This window comes from Thamnophis sirtalis, unplaced genomic scaffold, assembly GCF_051295495.1.
Source record: "Thamnophis sirtalis isolate CommonGarterSnake01/CBP01778 unplaced genomic scaffold, rThaSir2_p1.2 scaffold_2, whole genome shotgun sequence".
Classification (NCBI taxonomy): Eukaryota; Metazoa; Chordata; class Lepidosauria; order Squamata; family Natricidae; genus Thamnophis; species Thamnophis sirtalis.
The window spans coordinates 58548325-58572292 of NW_028261382.1; the positions used below are offsets into that span (position 1 = coordinate 58548325).

Sequence of the window (23968 nt, forward strand, 5' to 3'; positions counted from 1 at the left end):
ACAGCCTGTTGTGCTCTAAAATGGTTTTTACTGTATTGCCTTAAAAATGGATTCCACTGTACAGCCCAGTGGAGTTGCCATGGTAACGTCTTCACAGTACTCTACAAGGGGGCTCCCTCTAGTAAGGGGGAAAATCCAACATTAGAATTTATGTTTGGTCCAGACATTTGTGAATGTCTAATAACAAGATTGGGATAAACAAATACCCGGGCAATCCTGGGTTAACAGCTAGTAGTAGATAAAGAAATACAGATCTGGAATAATTGTACTTTACTCCTGACAACGTGGCAATTTAAAGTCTCACTTTTCCCTTTCGTTGCTCCTTTTAGTCATTTTATTTGGCACCCTGTAAACCAAGCTGAAAGTACCCCATACAGCTTGTCACTTTCTCCCTTCCTCCCAGGGGAATTGATTCAATGTACTCAAGCTGAACCACAAACCACTGTCAACTTTCGGTATAAGGCAAGAAGTGGTTTATGTATCTCCAGAAGGTCCTATTGCCCAACAACGGATGCTTTTGGCTGGTAACCACAGTAACACAGTACGACAACTTACATAAGAAGAGCTCGGAAGTTTTCATGATTGACAATCAAGATGTTTCATCTTTTCAGTCTGCCCAGATACACCCCCCCCCGACAGAATGGTACCCCAACTATTTTTTTCCTCCATCCTGGGTAGATTAACTGGGTATTGTTTTGAGTACTCTGTAATGCGGACAGAATATAAATTGTCCTGAAAACAAAGCAGAGATGCCATGACATGATTTAACAGAATAACAGAGTTGGAAGGGGCCTTGGAGGTCTTCTAGTCGAACCCCCTGCTCAAGCAGGAAACCCTACCCCATTTCAGACAAACAGTAGTCCAATCTCTTCTAAAAACTCCCAGTGTTGGAGCCTTCACATCTTCTGGAGGCAAGGCATTCCTCTGATTGATTGTTCTAACTGCCAGGACATTTTTCAAATTATGGACTTGCATAACTATGTCATGGCACATAATTATATGATTTATGTGCAATAACATCATGGCGCAGGTTATCCTAATGTTGAGGTCATTGGAGTTTATAGGAAGATCCCTGGTGGCGCAGTGGTTAGAATGTAGTATTGCAGTCTCTTGATCTATCTGAATGCATTATTGCAGGCTAACTCTGCCCACTGCCAGGAATTCGATCCTGACCAGCTCAATGCTGAGTCAGCTTTCCATCCTTCCGAGGTTGGTAAAAAGAGGACCCAGATTGTGGGGGGATAATATGCTGACTCTGTAAACTGCTTAGAGGGTTCCACCACAAAACCGCGGACGACAAAATCGTGCTTGACGAAAGCGCGTATGTGACGTCATCACAGCGCGATGAAAACATCGCGCTGTGATCGATAAATGTAAAAATAAAGCGAAAACCTTACCCTAACCCCCCCAAACCTAACCCTAAACCTAACCCTTAACCTAACCCTAAACCTAACCCTAAACCTAACCCTTAACCTAACGCTAAACATAATGCTAACCCTTAACCTAATGCTAAACGTAACCCTAATGCTCTAAACCTAACCCTAACCCTTAACCTAACCCTAACCCTAACCCTAACCCTAAACCTAACCCTTACCTTTATGTGAATCGGCTTGCTTTAATTTTATTTTTATTTCAATTTTTAAATTTTTTCGTCGCGCTGTGATGACGTAAAATGCGTGCTTTAGTCGAGCGCACTTTTGTGGACCGCGGTTTTCACGGGTCACGGCTTAGAGAGGGCTAGAAGCAGTGGTGGGATTCAAATAATTTAACAACAGGTTCTCTGCCCTAATGACCAGCAGGGTAGGTGGGGCTTGGTTACTGGGTGGGCATGGCCAACTCAATATCACTCACGTTGATGGGCACTTCATCTTAGCTGTTACAATCTAATAAGGGTTAACCAGAGAGACAGTTTCTGTAAGCAGGGCAATAAAGATTAGGCTAGAAATAAAAACAGAATGTTTCCTGCCTGCCTTCCTTGCAGGATTAGCCCTGTAAAGTGGGAAAAAACAAAATGAGATTTCTTCCAACAACCGGTTCTCCGAACTGCTTAAAAAGTCAACAACCGGTTCTCCCGAATAGGTGCGAACTGGCTGAATCCCACAACTGGCTAGAAGCCACTATAAAGCAGTATATAAGTCTGTGCTCTTGCTCTTGTTATTATAATGGACTCCATCTTCATCTCCATCTCCATCCAAAAGGGGGCAGCAAAAAGCCATTGGCTGATTTTATGCACCTCCTCACCCACAGCCTGGACTTAAAAAGCAATTGATTAGCATGGAGTAAATCATTTCCACAGAAAAAGAAAGATAAGTTGGCATTTGAAAAGCACCTTTGGGACCTGTACAGAACATTTTTTTTCCTAATTAAAAAAAATCACCCCAGTGTTCTGGTTGCGGATTCTTATGCAAATATCACCCAGTAGCCTGGAACATGAATCTAAGTCCTCCCAGGCACCACAAGGGTGCAGCAGAGAGCCAAACGTAGTTCAACTGATCATATTTGCATAAACAACGGAGGATTTGCCTCCATGGATTTAATATAAGGCGTTTGGAAGGATAGACAGAGGCAGGAGAAGCCAGCGGTGTGCACATCCTTCTTAACAATGTTGTGGGTCTACTCTCTTCTCTTCCTGGGATGGCTCTTCTCAGGTGAGTCCAGACAAGGGGTCAGCAACCCGCATGTGGCTCTTTCATGCCTCTGCTATGGCTCCCTGTCGCCGGTCGGCTCCACAATTTTGACAGGAGTAACCGGTTGCCCGGGGGGGGGGGGAGCACAGCATGCCAGGAGGAGACACTCTGGCAAGGAGTGGGTTTTCGGGTCAGCTCCACAGTGGGTAGGGCTTTCGGTTAGGACAGGTAGAGGAAAAAGGACACCGTGCTAGGAGGAGACTCTATGGTGGGGGGAAACTGGACTTCTGGTTGGCTCCAGAATTGAACGAGGGGCTTCCGGTTAGGACCTTTGTGACCCTTTCAATCTTTCAGGTTGACGAACCATGATCCAGACCATGGGTGAAGGTTTTTTCCAAGGGAGGCAGGAGATGTTTCTGTTCCATCAAGATATATCCAGAAGACACGCTAACATAGTTCCTCATTTTTATTTGGTTGCAGGTTTGGAGTCTCAGATGATATTAACTCAACCAGCCTCCCTGACTGCATCTCCAGGGTTAACATTAAACATCCCTTGTCAAATGAACAGTGGCTACTCCATTAACAGTGAGAGAGCCAGGTGGCTCCAGCAGAAACCAGGCGGCATCCCACGTTTTCTGTACCACTATTATACCAGTACCGATCAAGGCAGGGGAACTGGTGTCCCGGAGAGGTTCAGCGTTTCCCCTGATGCCTCCAAGAACCTCTGGAATCTGGTGATCAGTGGAGTTCAAGTGGAAGACGATGCTGTTTATTATTGTGCCTCCTGGGACTACAAACTTACTGGGTTCACAGTGATTGATATTTATGGGGAACTGAGACAAAAACCTTTGGCTTGTCACACCAAGTCAGGCATCTGCAGGTGAAGTTGTGAACATTCAAAGCACTGAAGTCAATCCCCCAAAATGTAGGCAGATAGTTTTACTATTTCTTCTATTTCTCAGATTAATCAGAATAACAGAGTTGGAAGGGACCTTATAGGTCATCTAGTCCAACCCCCCGCTCAAGCAGGAGACCCTACACCATTCCTGACAAATGGCAGTCCAGACTCTTCTTGAAAGTCTCAAGTGATGAAGCTCCCACAACTTCCGAAAGCAACTTCTGTTCCATCGGTTGATTGTTCTCACTGTCAGAAAGTTCCTCCTTGTTTTTAGGTTGAATCTCTCCTTGGTCCGTTTCCATCCATTATTATTCCTTGTCTGGCCTTCAGGTGTTTTGGAAAATAGCTCGACCCCTTCCTCTCTGTGGCAGCCCCTCAAATATTGTAAGATGGCTCTCCTGTCTCCTTTGGTTCTCCTCTTCACTAGCCTAGCCATGCCCAGTTCCTGCAACCATTCTTCATATGTTTTAGCCTCCAATCTCCAAATCATCTTGGTTGCTCTCCTCTGCACTTTTTCTAGATTCTAGATTTTCTAAATTCTCTTGCAATTTGGAGCCCCCGTTGCAAAGCACTGGACTTAATTGCCAAAATCAATTCCATTTCTACAACTGTTCGTTGCTAATTATTGAGCAACGTCACATCATCAATGCTTTAGGTGCTTTCAACAATTTCAAGTCTCCTTAAAAGGGCCTGAGATTGTTCACCCTCCTTTGCCACGATTGGATGTTGCGGTCCCAAAAATTGAACAGAACACCCCCTTACCCAATGGGCCAGATTGTCCATGTCAATAAAGTATAAGGTAAAGGTTCCCCTCACACATATGTGCTAGATGTTCCTGACTCTAGGGGGTGGTGCTCATCTTGTTACAAACCCAAAGAGCCAGCACTGTCCGAAGACGTCTCTGTGGTCATGTGGCTGGCAAGGTGGTTCCTATTTTTCTATTTGCATTTTTATGTGCTTTCAAACTGCTAGGTTGGTAGAAGCTGGGACAAATAATGGGAGCTCACTCCGTTATGCAGTGCTAGGGATTCGAACCACCGAACTGCTTACCTTTCTGATTGACAAGATCAGCATCTTAGCCCCTGAGCCATCGTGTCCCGATATAATGAAGTATATAATAGAGTATAGGACAAAGTAAAGATATAGAAAAAATTGCTATCTTCCACTTGGATTTTTACCTGGTGCAGAATTAGGAATTGTGGTGGCCCAGTGGTTAGAATACAGTATTGCAGGCTGACTCTTGCCCCTTGCCAGCAGTTCGATCCTAACCTGCTCAAAATTGCCTCAACCTTCCATCCTTTTGAGTTTGATAAAATGAGGACCCAGATTGTTGGGGGCAAGAGGCTGGTTCGGTAAACTGCTTAGAGAGGGCTGTAAAGCACTGTGAAGTGGTATATAAGTCTAAGTGCTATTGCTATTGCTCTTGTTATTATAAAGGACTCCATCTCCATCTCCACCTTCATCCAAAAGGGGGCAGCAAAAAGCCATTTGCTGACTTTATGCGCCTCCTCACCCTCAGCCTGGACTTAAAAAGCAATTGATTTGCATGAAGCATTTGGAGACACGACCTCAGAGGGTTTAAGAAGGTCTCGGAGAAGGCCAGTTAGTGTTTCCTGTCCTTCCAGACGATTAGCTGCCTTTCCATCATGGCTTGGGTCCTTCTGCTCTTCACCATCCTCTCCTCCTTCAGTGAGGGATTTCTTATTACTCCAGGGGAGGGATGAAACTCACAGGCATCTAATGACTTGCTTTGGTGTCAAGCATACAATCATTCGGCATTTTTTTTTGCTCTCTGATCTAGTCCCATTCTTTCCGCCCCTTTCATAATCTCTTTCAGATCTCAGCATCCAGCAGCTGAAGAACCTGAGAGATCCAGAGTTGGTAGCTCCAGGGGAGACAGTTGTTCTGTCATGTAGCTACAGTGCTGGGGCCATCACAGACAACAATGCTCCTCTATGGATCCAGCAGAAGTCCGAAGAAGTTCCACGGCTCTTAATCTATTCCACCAGTACCAGGGCCAGTGGCGTCCCAGCCCGCTTCTCCGGTTCAAAGTCGGACAACACCATGTCCCTCATCATCAGGGAAAGCCAGTTGGAAGACGATGCGACTTATTATTGTGTGGTTTGGAGTGACAGTCTGTCACACAGCTGTTCATCAGGATGGGGGAACTGAGATAAAAACCTCATGGCAGGAACTGAACCAAGTTCAGAGGTTTGGCCTATTCTTACCCCAAGGAAGAACCGTAATGAATGATGCAGGGGTGGGTTCCTGCCAGTTCTAAGCTCTTCTATAGAAGAGGTTCCACAAATGTACAGTGCCGTTTAGAACTGGTTCCAGCTCCCTCTCCCCGTCCATCTGCACATCATCAAGATGAACAGCAAGGAGGAATTCTGGGAGTTGAAGTCCAAAAGTCTTAAAGCTGTCAACTTTGAACACCCCTGGGTTTTTTTTCTAAAGGGTTAGGGGTGCAAGGGTCTTGTAACTTGACATCTTTAAGACTTGCACACTTCAATGCCAAAGTTCCTGAGCCAACATTTTGGTTGCTAAGTTGTTAAGTGCGTTTCACCACATTTTACAAGTTGGACATGCCCACCCAGTCACATGACTGCCAAGCCACTCCCACCCAGTCACATAGCTGGCAAACCACTCTCACCCAGTCACATGGCTGTCAAGCCACTTCCACCCAGACACACAGTTGGCAAGCCACTCCCACAAAGCAAGCCACACCTACAGAAGAGGTTCTAAAAAAAATTGAAACCCACCACTGGAATGAGGCCAACTTGTAAAAGCATTCCTGGCCAGCTTCCAAGTTGCAATCATCAGGAGGAGGGGGAACTGACGGAGTTGCTCGGCTGCTTTGACCTAAAGCCCATTCCACACATGCTTTTCTCCAGATTGTATCCCCGGTTACCAGAGCAAGCAGAAGGGGTGTGGTTTATACAGCCTCCAAAGTACTCCATGGGAGAATGTGATTTATGACACACACAGGGAGGAGGGGGAAAATAGGGTTCTAGGGGGCCGTAACTTATGTGAGGTCAGACTTGACTCCGCTTGGGTAATTGCCGAAATATTGCACCTAATAAATGACTGGATTTGTTTTTAAACTTGGCTCGAGGCTCATGAATTAATGAGGACATCTCTTGGAAACAGAGATGACAAATGAGATGTAGGTGAACGTTCTTGGACCACATCAAAAAGGCAATTTTAAAGAAACAAAATTTCAGGCATTCCAGATATGGCCTACAGTTACCTTGTTTGGGAACAACAATGTGGAATTTTTGGAATAATTAATGAAATGCAGTTTTGTCCAGGAGGGTCTTCCAAAGACTGTTCTACATGTTAAAATGCCCCCTAAGCTCCCTTGAAATGGAGAATTTCTCACTATGGATTCTTTACAGGTGGGAAAATCGAGTGCTCCATGGACATCCAGCTCAATATCTTCCATTTTATCACAGCCACAAAAAACTGTGTCCCGCAGTTTTGGATCCTTGTCCTGCGGTCTGTTGTTACTTTGGCCAGCCAACCACCAAAGGAAACACCTGTGGGTAGGACAAGAAGCAACGGGTGGAAATTAATCAAGGAGAGAAGCAACAAAGAAATAAGGAGAAATTTCCCGACAGTTAGAACAATTGGCCAGTGGAACAACTTGCCTCCAGAAGTTGTGAATGCTCCAACACTGGAGGTTTTTAAGAAGATGTTGGATAACCGTTTGTCTGAAGTAGTGTAAGGTTTCATGCCTGAGCAAAGAGTTGGACTAGAAGATCTTCAAGAGGTCCCTTCCAACTCCTATTCCATTCTATTCTATTCTATTTACGTCAAACCAGGTTTGGAACTTAACCTTGAATCATTGACCATGTTAGTCAATGAATAGAATGTCCTCAAAATTTCCAGGTAGTCCAAATATTTTCAAGTAGTGGTTAATATCTGAAAGAAGAGAAGAAGTTGAAACTTGAAATAGATGCTTGCTGGACCTTTCATGAATCATGGTGATTCCACACAAGTCTTACAATTTCTTGCAAGGTGTAATTATTGCCAGGACATTCTTGCAAAATTATATGGAGAACCATCAAGGGCCAAAGCACTTGAGTGAGAGCCATCTATCCAGATGTTCATTTTCACCTTCTCCTCCCAAATTTCCTGGAGCTTCATAGAGTGTCCAAGTTCTCAAATATTTAAGTTCTTATTCATTGGAAGCCTCTCTGTTCCAATTTCTTTGAAGTCAACCATGTGTAGCAGATACAGTTGAGAAGATCCTTCAGAGACACAGTCTGTCTAGCAGGTGCAAGAGGCCTACAGATTTATTTATTTATTTATACAAGCATGTATTAGATAACATATATAAGTATAAAATTGATTTTGAATACATAAAATGGATACAAATAAAAGGGAACATTAGAACAGTACCGATCAAGGCAGGGAGGAAACAGAGTACTATTTAATTTGGGAAAAATAGTATAAGTGGTTAGAGGATAGAAATAGGAAATAAGAGCTTGGAAAATGTAGTTTGTATTATAGAAGAAGTAGGAATTAGTGATAGGAATGTAGGAAAAGCAGGATGTATAAAAGTAGGAAAGGTTATATATTAGTAGAAGAACAACGAAGACTGTCTGATACAAATAACCAAACATAGATTGATAAGCAAAAGATAAGAAATAATAGGATTTATAAATGTAAAATTACTTAGAGATGTATTGAGAGGGAAATGGTGTTCTCTGAGCATGCGAGAGAACTCAAGTTCTTGGAGAAGAACTGAAGAAGCTTCTTGGATGAAAAATGAAACATTTTCATTTTCAAGACAGTCAAGTTGTCTTTTGAAAAGCACTTATGGTTGTGGATCAGTTTAAGTAGACTGGAAAACCTCTTTTTAAATCTAAATCCTCCCAGAGTCCTTCTGTGACATCACAAGGATGATGATATTTGCATAAAAAACAGAGATTTTGCCTCCATGGTTTCAATATAAGGCATTTGAAAGGATTGAGAGGGGCAGAGAATTCATCGGTGTGCTCATCCCTCTTACAATGTTGTGGGCCTACTCTGTTCTATTCCTGGGATGGCTCTTCTCGGGTGAGTCCAGATCATGGGTTGAAGGTTCTTTTCAAGAAGATGTTTGTCTGTTCCATCAAGATCCATCCAGTAGACACGCTAACATAGTTCCTCTTTTTTATTTGGTTGCAGGTTTGGAGTCCCAGCTGATACTAACTCAACCAGCCTCCCTGACTGCGTCTCCAGGGTTAACATTAAACATCCCTTGTCAAATGAACAGTGGCTACTCCATTGACCGCGAGAGAGCCAGGTGGTACCAGCAGAAACCAGGTGGCATCCCACGTTTTCTGTACCGCTATTATACCAGTACCGATCAAGTCAGGGGAACTGGGGTCCCGGAGAGGTTCAGCGTTTCCCCCGATGCCTCCAAGAACCTCTGGAATCTGGTGATCAGTGGAGTTCAAGTGGAAGACGACGCTGTTTATTACTGTAGCACATGGGACTACAAACTTACTGGGCACACAGTGGTTGAGTTTTATGGGGAACTGAGACAAAAACCTTTTGCTTGTCACACCACGTCGGGCATCTGCAGATGAAAGTTGTGGAACTACAAAGCATTGAATGCTGTTCCCGAAACTTATATACCTGCAATACAATTGGGACCAAAACTTCCCTTGTTAAGCAAGAGAGTTATGAAGGGAGTTTTGCCCACAGTTTGTGACCTTTCTTTGGTGTTGAGTGAATCGCCACAATTGTTAAATTAGCTTTTTGACCCATCTTTTTTTTTCCAGAGTTCAAAAGGTTTTTGTTGCATGCAGAAATAAAACATTGTGTTCTCTGTAGCAGTTCATTGATTTCATAAATGCAACACCCTAGAGTTTTTTTATACATAGCATAAAGATTTAAAACAATGATATAAGTAGTTTTATCTTCATTTTAGATGTCAAAAGGGTTTTGTGGCTCCCGGTAGAGAGATGTATAAAACCAGTAGGTGATGCTGTGGTACTTCTTATGAAAGCAAACCCCCAATTCAAGTTTCTTATCCTCAATTGTCTTGAGGATTGCATCTATTTTCGATCTAGGGAAGTGCAGAGAGAAGGAATGAAAAAGAATGATCTCAAAGAGGTGCTTTATGTAGACAAAGGGAAGAATGAAAGATGCAGTAGAAAAAAACATGGTATGGAATCTATCTGTTTTATGTCAAACCAGGTTTGGAACTTAACCTGGAATCATTGACCATGTTAGTCAACGAGTAGAATGTCCCCAAAATCTCCAGGTAGTCCAAATATTTTCAGGTAGTGGTTAATATCTGAAAGAAGAGAAGAAGATGAAGCTTGAAATAGAGGCTTGCTGGACCTTACATGAATCATGGTGATTCCACACAAGTCTTACAATTTCTTGCAAGGTGTAATTATTGCCAGGACATTCTTGCAAAATTATAAAGAGAACCATCAAATGCTTTGGCCCTTGATGAGTGAGAGCCATCTATCCAGATGTTCATTTTCACCTTCTCCTCCCAAATTTCCTGGAGCTTTGTAAAGTGTCCAAATTCTCAAATATTTCAGCTCTTATTCATTGGAAGCCTCTCTGTTCCAATTTCTTTGAAGTCAACCATGTGTAGCAGATACAGTTGAGAAGACCCTTCAGAGACACAATCTGTCTAGCAGGTGCAGGAGGTTCTCTTGTGGTTGTTCCACCAGAGAGATGGAAGATAAAGCTGCAAATGATTTGCATGAAGGAACCAATTTTTTTTTGGCCTCTGGGGATTTAAGAACAACTGGGTTGACCTCAAGAGAAGATCCATTTGCTTCAAAAGAAGATGAACGTGTCATATCTACCCCGAATAAGCAGCATGTTCTTTCTGGCCATGTTCCTTGCTACCATTGGTGAGCTACATGGAGTTGGTGGAAGAGAGAAGCTGTGTCTTCTCCCAAATGGTGGCCATGGTCCCTTAAATAAGCAGTTCTTTGCTGTGTTTCCTTGCAGATCTCAGCCTTCAGCAGCTGCAAAGCTTGAAGGACCCAGAATCGGTGCCTCTTGGTGGGACGGTCACCATATCCTGCAGATACTCTACTGGAGTCATCTCTGACAACAATTACCCTTGGTGGGTCCAGCAACGACCAGGCAAATCACCCAGGCCCTTGGTTCACCATACCAGTGTCAAACCTTCTGATGTTCCAGCCAGGTTCTCTGGGTCCAAGTCGGGGAATGTCATGTCCCTGACCATAACAGGAGCCCTGGCAGAAGATGAAGCCCTCTATTACTGCTGTTTGAACCCAGGGGGCTTGTGACACAGTGGTTCAGTGCAATGGGGAAGGAGGACAAAAACTCTGTCCTTCTTGACTCTCTTCAAACATCATTAACGGTTGCATCAACTCTTGAGCTTCCTGTTGATATTGTAGTGAATCTGAAGATAAAGGGACATTTTGAATAGAGCAGGATTTTTTCAAACTTAGAATCACAATGCTGGAAAGGGCCTTGGAGGTCTTCTAATCCATCCCCCTAGTTAAGGAAGGAGCCCTTATAATATTGTGGTTCAAATAGTTGTCCCATTGAGGAGGAGGAGGGAGACAGAGGGGGAAGGAAGAAAGAGGAGGAGAAGGAGAAATGGAGAATAGAAAGAGAGAAGGAGGAGGAAGAGGATGAGAAGGGAGGCAGAGGGGGGAGGAAGGAAGAGGAGGAAAAATGGAGGAGAAAGAAGGAGATGGGGAAGGAAGGAAGAGGAGGAGAAATGGAAGTGAAGGAAGGAGGAGAAATGGAGAATAGAAAGAGAGAAGGAGGAGGATGAGGATGAGGAGGGAGACAGAGGGGGGAGGAAGGAGGAGGAGGAAGGAGGAGAAATGGAGAATAGAAAGAAAGAAGGAGGAGGGAGACAGAGGGGGAGGAAGGAAGAGAAGGAAAAATGGAGGAGAAAGAAGGAGTCAGGGGGAAGGAAGGAAGAGGAGGAGAAATGGAGAATAGAAAGAGAGAATAAGGAGGAAGAGGACAAGGAGGGAGACAGAGCGGGGAGGAAGGAAGAGGAGGAGGAGAAATGGAGGGGGAAGAAGGAGACAGGGGAAGGAAGGAGGTGAAATGGAGGAGGATGATGGAAAGAAGAAGAGAAGGAGGAGGAGGAGGAGGAGGAGGAGGAGAAGAAGAAGAAGAAGAAGAAGAAGAAGAAGAAGAAGAAGAAGAAGAAGAAGAAGTAGTAGTAGTAGTAGTAGTAGTAGTAGTAGTAGTAGTAGTAGTAGAAGAAGAAGAAGAATAGGGGAAGGTGGAGGAGGAGTGTAGGTTAAAGACCAGTAGGGGCTGCTGTTGTTCTTCCTACCAAAACTTCACCAACAACAACAACTACTCCTGGGTTTCTTGCACTTTATTTTCAAAGCATCCATTTCTGGCACACAAAAGAGGAGAAAACAAATAATCATCCTGTGAGGAAGTAGATCAAGGCAAGGTCCAAAGAAAGAGTCAGGGTAAATATCAGGGAGGGATTTTTCTCCTCTCTTTGAATGCCATATTTGAAAATGAAGTTGGACTCTCTGGGTTCAAATCCACCAAGTTTAAGTACCCAAGTAGGAAGACAATAGTTTATATGTGTAAATTGAGACAAGATGATGATGCCTGGCTCTTCACCACTCTGATAGACTTTATTCCATGCTTTCTGTAGAACATCTACAATTCCATGCCTTTGGCCATCCAGAGGAGAAGGAATCAACTTTTACTCCACAATATATGGAGGACTCGAAGGATTCACCCCAAGCTTCTCCTTGCTGAGTTGGCCTAAGGCAGTTTATCTGTTGAGTTGACCTGGAACAGTTTCTACCCATTATCAGAAGATCTAACTATCCTACATTCCAAAATAATAATAATAATTTGTTTTGGAAATAGTTCTGAATCTCAATTGTGTTCACCCTAATTCGTATTCACCCTCCACCTGTGGCTTTACTCCCGAGTCGACCCTTGTTTCTTAGCTGTTCCCTTCTCCTGGCAGCTCTGCGCATATGCATATTGGGAACAGGCTCTAGCTATTCATCTGCCTCACTTATGTCTGACGCTGTAGGCAGCTGATAACTAGCATACGGCCCTGGCCCCCTCTCTGCCTCCGAAACAGAGCCCTCATCCGAGCCTTCCCCAGACTCCAGCACTGGCCCATGTTCCTCCCCAACCTCCTCAGTGTCTGACTCTGCCACAACCTCTGCTGGCCAATGACGGGCCACAACATTTGTAGCCAGTATGCAGATGAAATAGACATAGCAATAGCAGTTAGACTTATATACCGCTTCATAGGGCTTTCAGCCCTCTCTAAGCGGTTTACAGAGTCAGCATATTGCCCCCAACAACAATCCGGGTCCTCATTTTACCCACCTCGGAAGGATGGAAGGCTGAGTCAACCCTGAGCCGGTGAGATTTGAACAGCCGAACTGTAGAACTACAGTCAGCTGAAGTAGCCTGCAGTGCTGAAGTAGCCTGCAGTGCTGCATTTAACCACTGCGCCACCAGACATGGTGATTAGAGCCCTGGTTTTAAAAGTTGATGACTTTAAGGTGTGTGGATTTCAATGCCTGGAATTCCCCCAACATGTTGTCTGAAAGAAGAATCCAAGACCCCTTCTTATTTTTCATTCTGTTATGATTAATACTCTTCTGAATAGAGGCGAGGAGATCCAGACCCAGTGGTCATAACTGCAAGCATCTGTGGATTTCATAATCGCCTGGAAGTGGAGATTTTTTTTTTGACCTTTGGTTCAGGATGGGGTAGACCTTCTTCAAAGTCACCTAGTATGCAATTTGGAGGTCCGAATAGAATAGAATAGAATAGAATAACAGAGTTGGAAGGGAGGTCTTCTAGTCCAACTCCCTGCTCAGGCAGATAATTTGCTACTATTCCAGACAAATATCTCTCCAGTCTCTTCTTGAAAACCTTCAGTGTTGGAGAACCGACAACTTCTGGAGGGAAATCGGTCCACTGATTAATTGTTCTCACTGTCAGGAAATTTCTCCTTACTTCTAGGTTGCCTTTCTTCTTGTCTCCACCCATTGCTTCTTATCCTCCCTTCAAGTGCTTTGGAGAAGAGCTTGACTGCCTCTTCTTTGTGGCAGCCCCTGAGATATTGAAAGGCTGCTATCATGTCTCCCGTACTCCTTCTTTTCATCTTCAGACCCTCTGGTTCCACTTTATATTGTTACAGGACCCTTATTTTTTTCCCCTAAGCTCAGCAATATCTTTTGTAGGCCAACAGGGTGCAGGCAAGCACCTTCAGCTCCATGTACAACGGACCATGCTTGTTCTTAAAATAAAAGCCCATTTGCATATAGAGATGCCTTCTTCAGCCCCCTGGGGATTTAAAAGAGACCTGATGGATGCCAGTTCCAGAGTCTTTCCTTCAGGAAGTTCACCCTGTTCTCCATCATGGCTTGGATACTTTACCTCTTTCTAGTCCTATCTTTGTTCGGTAAGAGGAATAGAATTGTGGGAATAGCCCTTCTGAGAACCTCCCAGGTGCAGGCAAACGGTGGATCTCACCCTGTAGTGTAGCCTCGTTTCATTTATTTCCATTTCCCCAATTCTCTGTTCTCTTTCAGAGGCCAGCATCCAGCAGCTTCAGAGCCTGAAGAATTCAGAACTTGTGGTTCCAGGAGGGACAATCGCCATGTCTTGTAGATACGATGGGGGTGTCATTGGCGACAGCAATTACCCTGTATGGGTCCAACAGAAATCAGAGCAGATCCCAAGGCTCGTAATGCACAGGACCAGTACCAGACCATCAGACATTCCTGCCCGCTTCTCTGGCTCCAGGTCAGGGAACACCATGTCCCTGACCATCACGGGGGCCTTGGTGGAAGACGAGGCTGTATATTACTGTGCTGTCTGGATTGGAAGTGGGTGCACAGTGCTTGGTTCAAATGGAGAAGTGAGACGAAAACCCTACAGGAAATGAGCTCCTTTGATCAGCCTCGGTACACTTACATGAAGGAAGCTTAGCAACTGTGCTACTAGCCTAATGACTGCAGTGGTTCACTTAGCAAGTGGGGCAAGAAATGGGACAAAACTCACTGAACAAATGTCTCACTTAGCAACATGGTTTTGGGGGTCAATTGTGGTCATAAGCCGAGGACTACCTGTATGGTATTAATCACTGAATGATCACCATGGTGAAGCCTCGTCCTCCATCAGATCCTTATTTGAGCATGAACCCAAGTGTATCACATTTTTCAAGGAGGAAGAGGTGGTGAAGGAGGAGGTGAAGGAGGAGGAAGAGGTTTTATAATAGAGAACAGAAAGGGGGAAGGGGAATTCTGCTCATATCGGAGGAGGAGGAAGAGGTGGTGAAGGTGGAGGAGGTGAAGGAGGAGAAGAATTAGAATTAGAATTAGAATTAGAATTAGAATTAGAATTAGAATTAGAATTAGAATTAGAATTAGAAGAAGAAGAAGAAGAAGAAGAAGAAGAAGAAGAAGAAGAAGAAGAAGAAGAAGAAGAAGAAGAAGAAGAAGACGACGACACAAGGATCTTTTCACAGTGTCCCAATCCAGTTGACTTATGAAATATGTCACCAAATCACATTCCAAACCAATGTGTTTCAATGGTTGTAATGGAGAACAGAAAGAAGAAAGGAGAATTCTGGAAGAGGAGGAGGAAAAGGATGAGGATGAGGAGGTGGATAATATATAGGTATTTGAATGGCCAGTAGGAGCTGCTGTTGTTCTTTCTATTAAAATAATCATCACAACCATCCCTGGGATCCATGCACTTACTTCTCAAAGCATACATTTCTGACACACGAGAAAACAAATAATTATCCTGAGAGGACCTAAAATAAGACAATGATACAAAGGAAGAGTCAGTGTAACTATTGGGGTTTTCATTTGACAAGAAGATTTGAAAATTTAAGTTGGACTCTATGGGTTGAAATCTATCAAGAGTAATCCTCAAGTAGGAGGGCATGGTTTATATATGAACATTGAGAAGAGGCTGGTGCCTGGTATGGATGTTCATCACCCTGCTAGACGTTATTCCATGCACTGCCATTCTGTAGAATGTTTGCTCTTCCTTCCCTTTGATCATCCAAATCCGAAGTGCCTGTCCTCCAAAATAGATGGAGGACTCCAAGGATCCAATCCAAGCTTCTCGTTGAAGACTTGACCTAGGACAGTTTGTCCAGAGATGAAGGCAAGACATTCTGCCCTTTATCAGAAGATCTCCTACATTCCCCCCAAAAATTGCTTTGGATGTCAAATGTATTCATCCTTATTTATAACAAACATTTCAACCACCATCTCATTGAATCCAGCGATGTGTAGCAGATATATATTTTCTCCGGTAACATTGCACTGCTAAATAGGGCATACAAAACCTTTGCCAGACCAATTCTTGAATACAGCTCATCTGCCTGGAATCCACACTGTATATCGGACTTTAATACAATTGAGCGAGTCCAGAAGTATTTCACGAGAAGAGTCCTCCACTCCTCTGCTCACAATAGAATCTCTGATGCCACCAGGATTGAAATTTTGAGCTTAGACAACCTAGAACTACGCCGATTAAGGTCTGATCTAGTACACAAAATTATCCGCTACGATGTCCTACCTGACAATGATTACTTCAGCTTCAACCACAATAATATACGGGCAAACGATAGATAGAAACTGAAGGTAAACCGCTCCAAACTCGATTGCAGAAAATACAACTTTAGCAACAGAGTGGTCAATGCTTGGAATGCAACGCAACTCAGTTGTTACATTCTCAAACCCCCCAAACTTTAACCTTAAACTGTCTAGCGTGGACCTCACCCCATTCCTAAGAGGTCCGTAAAGGGAGCGTGCATAAACGCACCAGTGTGCCTACCGTCCCTATCCGACTGCCCCCATCTATTTGTACTCATTTCTTATGTAGATACTTATATCTGCTTATACTTGTTTTCTCATACATGATTGGCAAACCAAAATGAAATAAAATATAATTTGGAAAGCCCTTCAGAGACACGATCTGTCCAGCAGGTGCAAGCGTCTCTCTTGTGGTCCCAACAGCCAGAGACAGAAGTTAAAGGTGCAAAAGATTTGCATGAAATAATTGGTTTTTTTGGCCTCTGGGGATTTAAGAACAACTGGGTTGACCCCAAGAGAACAACCTGTCACTTCAAAAAGATGAACGTGTCATATCTCCCCCGAATAAGCAGCATGTTCTTTCTGGCCATGTTCCTTGCTACCATTGGTGAGATACGTTGAGTTGGTGGAAGAGAGAAGCCGGGTCTTCTCCCAAATGGTGGCCATGGTCCCTTAAATAAGCAGTTCTTTGCTGTGTTTCCTTGCAGATCTCAGCCTTCAGCAGCTGCAAAGCTTGAAGGACCCAGAATCGGTGCCTCTTGGTGGGACGGTCACCATATCCTGCAGATACTCTACTGGAGTCATCTCTGACAACAATTACCCTTGGTGGGTCCAGCAACAACCAGGAAAATCACCTCGGCTCTTGGTTTACCAGACCAGTGTCAAACCTTCTGATGTTCCAGCCAGGTTCTCTGGGTCCAGGTCAGGGAATGTCATGTCCCTGACCATCACGGGGGCCTTGGCTGAAGATGAAGCCATCTATTCCTGTTCCGTACACACAGGGAGTGCGTGGCACAGCCATTCAGCGCAATGGGAAGGAAGATAAAAACTCTGTCCTTCTTGACTCTCTTCAAGCCTCAGTAGCTGTTGCATCAACTGTTGAGCTTCCTGTTCGTGTTGTAGGCAGTCTGCAGATGAAAGGAGCAGAGATGTTGAAATGAAAAGACCCGTTTGGAACAGAGTCAAACGCATTGGAGAAATGGCTACCATATTTTTTTGGAGTATAAGATGCGGCAAGATTTTGAAGAGGTAAATTAAAAAAAAAGTTTTGGTGCTCTGCAGACCTCCCAAAAAAGGTCCGTTTTTCACAAAAACGGGCCAATTTTTTTCCAAAAAAAAGGGCATGAATAACCTTAAGGAGGCTTGTAGAGTGCTTCTGGGGGCTGGGGGGGGAATGAACTAATTTCATTGAGCTAATTTCTGCCCTCCCCAGCCCCCAGGAGCACTGAGAAAGCCTCATAAAGGCTATGCACGGCCATTTTGGTGAAGGGGCGGCGTTTCGGGATGCAAGAAAATGCTGTATTCAGCGTATAAGATACACCCAGATTTTCAACCTCTTTTTTGAGGGGAAAAGGTGCATCTTATACTCCAAAAAATACGGCAATTTGGATTCAATTCAAATGTGAACACAATTCTTCTCCATCTCTTTCTCATTCTTTTTCTCCCTCCTTCTCTTCCCTCCCTGCTTTCTCTCCTCCCCATCTCCCTCCCTCCATTTCTTCCTCCCTCTTTCCATCTTCTTCTCTCTCTTTCTTCACCTTCCTTCTCTCCCTCCCTCTCCCTCCCTCTCCCTCCCTCCCCCTTCTATCTCCCCCTCCCTCTTCCTCCCTCCTTCCCTCTCTCCCTCACTTCCTTCCTCCCTGCCCCATTCTATCTCCCTCTATCTTTTTCTTCCTCCTTCTCTCCCTCTTCCTCCCTCCTTCATTCTCACCCTCCCTTCCTCCCGCCTTCCCCTTTCCATCTCCCTCCCTCTCTCTTTCTCCCTCCTCTTCCTCTCCCTCCCTCCTTCCTTCTCTCCCTTCCTCCCTCCCCCATTCCATTTCCCCCTCTCTTTTTCCCTCCTCTCCCCCTATCTCCCTCTTTCCTTCTCTCTCTCTCTTCCTCCCTCCCCCATTCCATCTCCCCTTCTCTTTCTCCCTTCTTCCCTCCCTCTTCCTCCCCCTTTCCATCTCTCTCTCTCTCTTTCTCCCCCCTTCTCTCCTTCTTTCTCCCTCCTCCCGTCTCTCCCTCCCTTTCCCTCCCCCAATCCATCTCCACCTCTCTCTTCCTCCCTCCTTCCTTCTCTCCCTTCCTCCTTCCTTCGCTATCTTCCTCCCCTACATCTCCCTCATTTCCATCTCTTTCTCCCTCCTTCTCTCTCTTTTTCTCCCTCGTGCCTTACATGCCCACATCCATATTTTGGGGATTATCTGCCTTCTCTGGCCTCCACCCATCCTCAATGATTCTATCAGGGTTGACTCAGCCGTCCATCCTCCCAAGGTTAGTAATACAAGGACCCAGATTGTTGGGGACAATATACTGACTCTGTAAACCTCTTAGAGGGGGTTGTAAAGCACTGTAAAGATGTATATAAGTCTAAGTGCTATTGTTATTGCTATTTTTGTAAAAAAAAAAACACCTGTTTTTAGGATTGCCCTTGTCTTTTGTGGCAACCACGTATCTGAAGGTATGCAATATAATGCCTCCTCCAATATCCAAAATATCTTTCTGGATATAATAAATATACTTTAAGGTACTTGAAGACTCAGTTATGGCTTACACAGTGAAAGAAAAATCATCCGGCAGAACAAACATGTTGAAAATTGAGAACGCATTAAAAATGGATGCAGATATTCTAAAAGGTTTGTAAATGTGAGCTTTCCAAACTTTCCAAATTTGGGAGATGCAAATCTAATCAATCAATGAAATCAACCAATATGGTAATGCAGGGGAATAATTTTCTAGTTTTAAAGAAGATGGAAATCTGCATGAGAATAACTCGATTAGAATAGAATAACAGAGTTGGAAGGGACCTTGGAGGTCTTCCAGTCCAACCTCCTGCTTAGGCAGGAAACCCTACACCACTTCAGAACAATGGTTATCCAACATCTTCTTAAAAACTTCCAGTGTTGGGGCATTCAAAACTTCTGGAGGCAAGTCGTTCCACTGATTAATTGTTCTCACTGTCAGGAAATTTCTCCTTAGTTCTAAGTTGCTCCTCTCCTTGATTAGTTTCCACCCATTGCTTCTTGTCTTACCCTCAGGTGCTTTGGAGAATAGCTTGACTCCCTCTTCTTTGGGGAAGCCCCTGAGATATTGGAAGACTGCTATTGTGTCTCCCCTAGTCCTTCTTTTCATTAAAGTAGACATACCCAGTTCCTGCAACCGTTCTTCATATGTCTTAGCCTCCAGTCCCCTAATCCTCTTTGTTGCTCTTCTCTGTGCTCTTTCTAGAGTCTCAACATCTTTTCTACATTATGGTGACCATGAAGATGGCCACTTCTCAAGAATTTACGTGGTTGACTCCTTGCCTTGGTGCCTTGTGTCTTTTGGAGTTCATGGTTTAATCCGGTGTCATCTTGTGCTGTAATATTGCGAAGTTAGAGGGACAGGGGGTTGGGGTGCAAAGAGGGGCGGATGGATAATTTGCATAAATTGGGAGAATTTCCATGGGTTAGATATAAAGAAGAACCATCCGAAAGAAAGATATGAGAACTGGAAAGAGCGACAACTTGCAGGATGATCTGATTCCCTGCTATTCTGGCCGTGGGATGGCTCTTCTCAGGTAAATCTCCTAATGGGTCGCAGTGTTCAAGAGCTGTCCAAGCGTCTTCTTCCTTTCAATGACAATTCATCCAAAATCAGACCAGCTAATCTTCTCTCGTTTTGGTTGCAGGCTCGGAGTCTCAGCTGATATTAACTCAACCATCCTCCATGTCTGCATCTCCAGCATCAACAGTTAGAATCTCTTGTGCAGTGAGCAGTGGCTTCACCATTGGTAGCCTAAGAGCCAGGTGGTACCAGCAGAAATCAGGTGGCATCCCACGGTTTCTGTACCACTATTATACCAGCACTGATCAAGGCAGGGGAACTGGGGTCCCAGAGAGGTTCAGCGTTTCCCCCGATGCCTCCCAGAACCTCTGGAATCTGGTGATCAGTGGAGTTCAAGTGGAAGACGATGCACATTATTATTGCAACGCATGGGACAGCAAACTTGAGCAGCGCACGGTGATGCATTTTTAGGAGGAACTGATACAAAAGCATCTTGCTCGGTTGCCCAAGGCATGTATGAACAGAAGTTGATGAAAAATCACCAAGCACGGAACACATAAAGAACCAACCTAGAACTAAGGAGACATTTCCTGACAGTTAGGACAATTCATCAGTGGAATGGCTTGTCTCCAGAAGTGGTGGGTGCTCTAACACTGGAGATTTCCTAAGAAGAGATTGGGCAACCATGTATCGGAAACGGTATAGGGTGTAGGTCAGTAGTGGGATTCAGCCGGTTCGCACCTATTCGGGAGAACCGGTTGGTGGAAGAAATCTCCTTTTGTTTTTTTCCACTTTACGGGGCTAATCCTGTAAGGAAGGCCGGAAGGAAACATTCTGGTGTTGTTTCTAGCCTCATATTTGTTGCCCTGCTTACAGAAACTGCCTCTCCGGTTAATCCTGATCACATTGTAACAGCTAAGGCGAAGCGCCCATTGACGGGAGTGCTGTAGCCACACCCACACGGTCACATGACCACTGAGCCCCACCTACCCAGCTGGTCATTAGGGCAGAGAACCGGTTGTTAAATTATTTGAATCCCACCGCTGGTGTAGGGATAGGGTTTGGGACTAGAAGATCTCCAAGGTCCCTTCCAGCCCTGTGATTCTGATTCTTGGCTCACCCAGCACTAAAAATGAAGAGGGGTCCTTGGTGTTCTTTGCGCTTGGTTGGGTTTTTTTTTGCAGGTGTTTCATTACCCAAACTAGGTAACATGAATAGATAATTTTGGTCATGGAACGTCGGCAAGAAAACAAATAAGCTCAGACAGCAGCAAGGACCCCTCATCTCAACCTGTAAGAAAAATATCCCGGTATATTTTCTATATACTAAGAAAAACCAAACTAGGAGATTACAGCTTTATTAATCAATAAGAAAAAGTCTTATTGATAACTCTCATATGCATGAAAGGATTCTCAGAGGCGAATACTGAACAGTACAACAGGGGGCTTCCAAGTTCCCATCTGGGCTATTCCTGGCTGACCCAAGTTGTCAGCAAAGCATGAAATCCTGTTCCAATCAGTATTTTTCCAACCTAAGCAAGCAATACACACACACACACACACACAGACACACTATATTGTGTCACAACCCCTGGTATGTCCAAATATGGGAGGAGCTCACCCTAGGAGACCATCCAGACAGAAAGCCATTAGTTTTACTGTTGCCCTTGTTACATTTGTGTTGCATTTGTGCTGATAAATAAATAAAGGGAGACCAGTATAGATCTATTTCAAGCTATTTAGCTCTCATCTCATCTCATTCTGTCTGGATGGTCTCCTAGGGTGAGTCGATAGACAGAGAAAGGAAGCAATATGCTTCCTCCCATATTTGGGCATACCAGGGGTTGTGACACAAAATACATACCTATTTCCCTGGCTCAGCTGATAAAGGAGGAGAACCTGTGGCTTAGTGGCTAACACAACTGCCTAATATGTAATACAGCACAGGTTCAAATCCCAGCAATGATATGGCTAGCTGTTGAGAGCTAAATAGCTTGAAATAGATCTATACTAGTCTCCCTTTATTTATTTATCAGCACAAATGCAACACAAATGTAACAAAGGCAACAGTAAAAATAATGGCTTTCTGTCTGGATGGTCTCCTGGGGTGAGCCGATAGACAGAGAAAGGAAGCAGTATGCTTCCTCCCATATTTGGGCATATCAGGGGTTGTGACACAATACATACATATATATTGGAAGATCTTATTCAAAATGGAATCTGTCAGGTTCATTCTTTTTACACAAATAATTCAGATCTCATCCCGATTCTTACACAACCCTGAACTGCAAATCTTCTCCTTCATTGGTGCTAAACATTAACTTGAGGCTATAATGATATAACCAATAGAGGTCAGAATTGCCATATTTTCTAAACTTTGTCATTTTCATTCTACAAAAGAGTTTCGTTTTCAGTACGGTGGTTTTTCAAGCTGACAGTTGCAATGAGACAATAATATATTATCCCCACTAAGGTAAAGGTTCCCCTCGCACATATGCGTGAGTTGTTCCTGACTTTAGGGGGTGGTGCTCATCTTATTTCGAAGCTGAAGAGCCAGTGCTGTCTGAAGACGTCTCCATGGTCATGTGGCCGGCATGACTTAACACCAAAGGTGCACAGAACGCTGTTATCTTCCCACCAAAGGTGGCTCCTACTTTTCTACTTGCACTTTTTACGTGCTTTCAATCTGCTAGGTTGGCAGAAGCTGGGACAAGTAACAGAAGCTCACTCCATTACATGGCGCTAGGGATTCAAACCAACGAACTGCTGACCTTTCTGATTGACAAGCTTGGAGTCTTAGCCACTGAGCCACTGTGTCATCATCACTAAATAAGGCTAATCTTTGTTTGAGATCTCTTTTACATCATAAAACTCAGCCCAGGAGGAAGAAGCACAGGAGAACATCAACTAAACTCGGAAAAGAGCATTACTACTAAGTCATATTTCAACACTTTGTAGTGCAGAGGAAAACAAGGCATTCATCCAAGGGCTCCCTTCTACAGAATATTCCCTTTCCTAAAAACAAGACTTTTCAGAAACTGAGTAAAATGCAAAAGACGATAGGGGAGTGGAGTTTGCAGGAGACAGTTAGTTCACTTAATTGGGTTTTGACTCTCCTAGACTCCTTGCCAAGTTTTGCAGAGATCGGCCTGGCAGCTGTCCAAGCCAGAGAAGGTCTGTGACTGTAAATCCTCCCTTGAAAGACTTTGCTGGAGGTGAATGAGCAGAATTCACAGTGAATTAATAAAAGGTTTTTTTGTCGGGACAAGGAGTTTGCTTCAGGCTCTTGGGAAGCCCAGGTCAGAATAAAAGGCTGAATGAAAATCATGGTTGAATACAACTCAATGATCTTAAGGATGGAGTTGGGACTTCTTCCTAGGATACTCCAGTTCCTGCTCTGAACTCTTATTTGAGCAGTGTGCTTCTTTGTCGCCAAGTTCATCTCTTGATCAACAAAGTAGAGGTTATTTTGTTTAAGCAAACACCCAATTTGCATGCTGGTGTCATCCCTCATCTCTAGGGGTTTAAGAGAGACCCGACAAAAAGCAAATAGTGATCCTTACATTGAGGAAGAAGACCTCACCACCCATCATGGCTTGGATTCTTCTGCTCTTCACCATCCTGTCCTCCTTTGGTGAGAGCCAGAAAATCAGGGGAATGAAGAGACAAACTCTTTTGATGGTTTTTCATTGGAAGCACAGGGCAGGAAAATTCTGGTTGTCAAGATATTTTTATATATAGCTCAGTGTAGAACTAAAGGGGCCACGGTGGCTTAGTGGCTGAGCTTATCGATTAGAAAGGTCGGCAGTTTGGATGTTCGGATCCCTAGCACCACGTAATGGAGTGAGCTCCCGTGAATTGTCCCAGCTTCTGCCAACCTAGCAGTTCAAAAGCACACAAAAAATGCAAGTAGAAAAATAGGAACCACCATTGGTGGGAAGGTAACAGCGTTCTGTGTCCCTTCGGTGTTGAGTCATGCTGGCCACATGGCCACAGAGACATATTTGGACAATGCTGGTTCTTTGCCTTTGAAACGGAGATGAGCGCCACCCCCTAGAGTCAGGAAGGACTAGCACATATGTGCAAGGGAAACCTTTACCTAACTGTTGCTGTTATTTAAAAAAACAC

General features: G+C 44.2%; 1 pseudogene and 1 gene segment (V, D, J or C); both read left to right on the forward strand.

Moving 5' to 3' along the window:
* Window positions 1-2992: 2992 nt before the first annotated feature.
* LOC148048860 (immunoglobulin lambda variable 5-39 pseudogene) lies at window positions 2993-3511 on the forward strand (annotated as a pseudogene).
* A 4976-nt stretch (window positions 3512-8487) lies between these two features.
* On the forward strand, window positions 8488-9139 carry LOC148048861 (immunoglobulin lambda variable 5-39-like). The segment is given in 2 exon segments: window positions 8488-8589; window positions 8701-9139. Coding segments are annotated over 2 exon segments (450 nt in total).
* Window positions 9140-23968: the final 14829 nt, after the last annotated feature.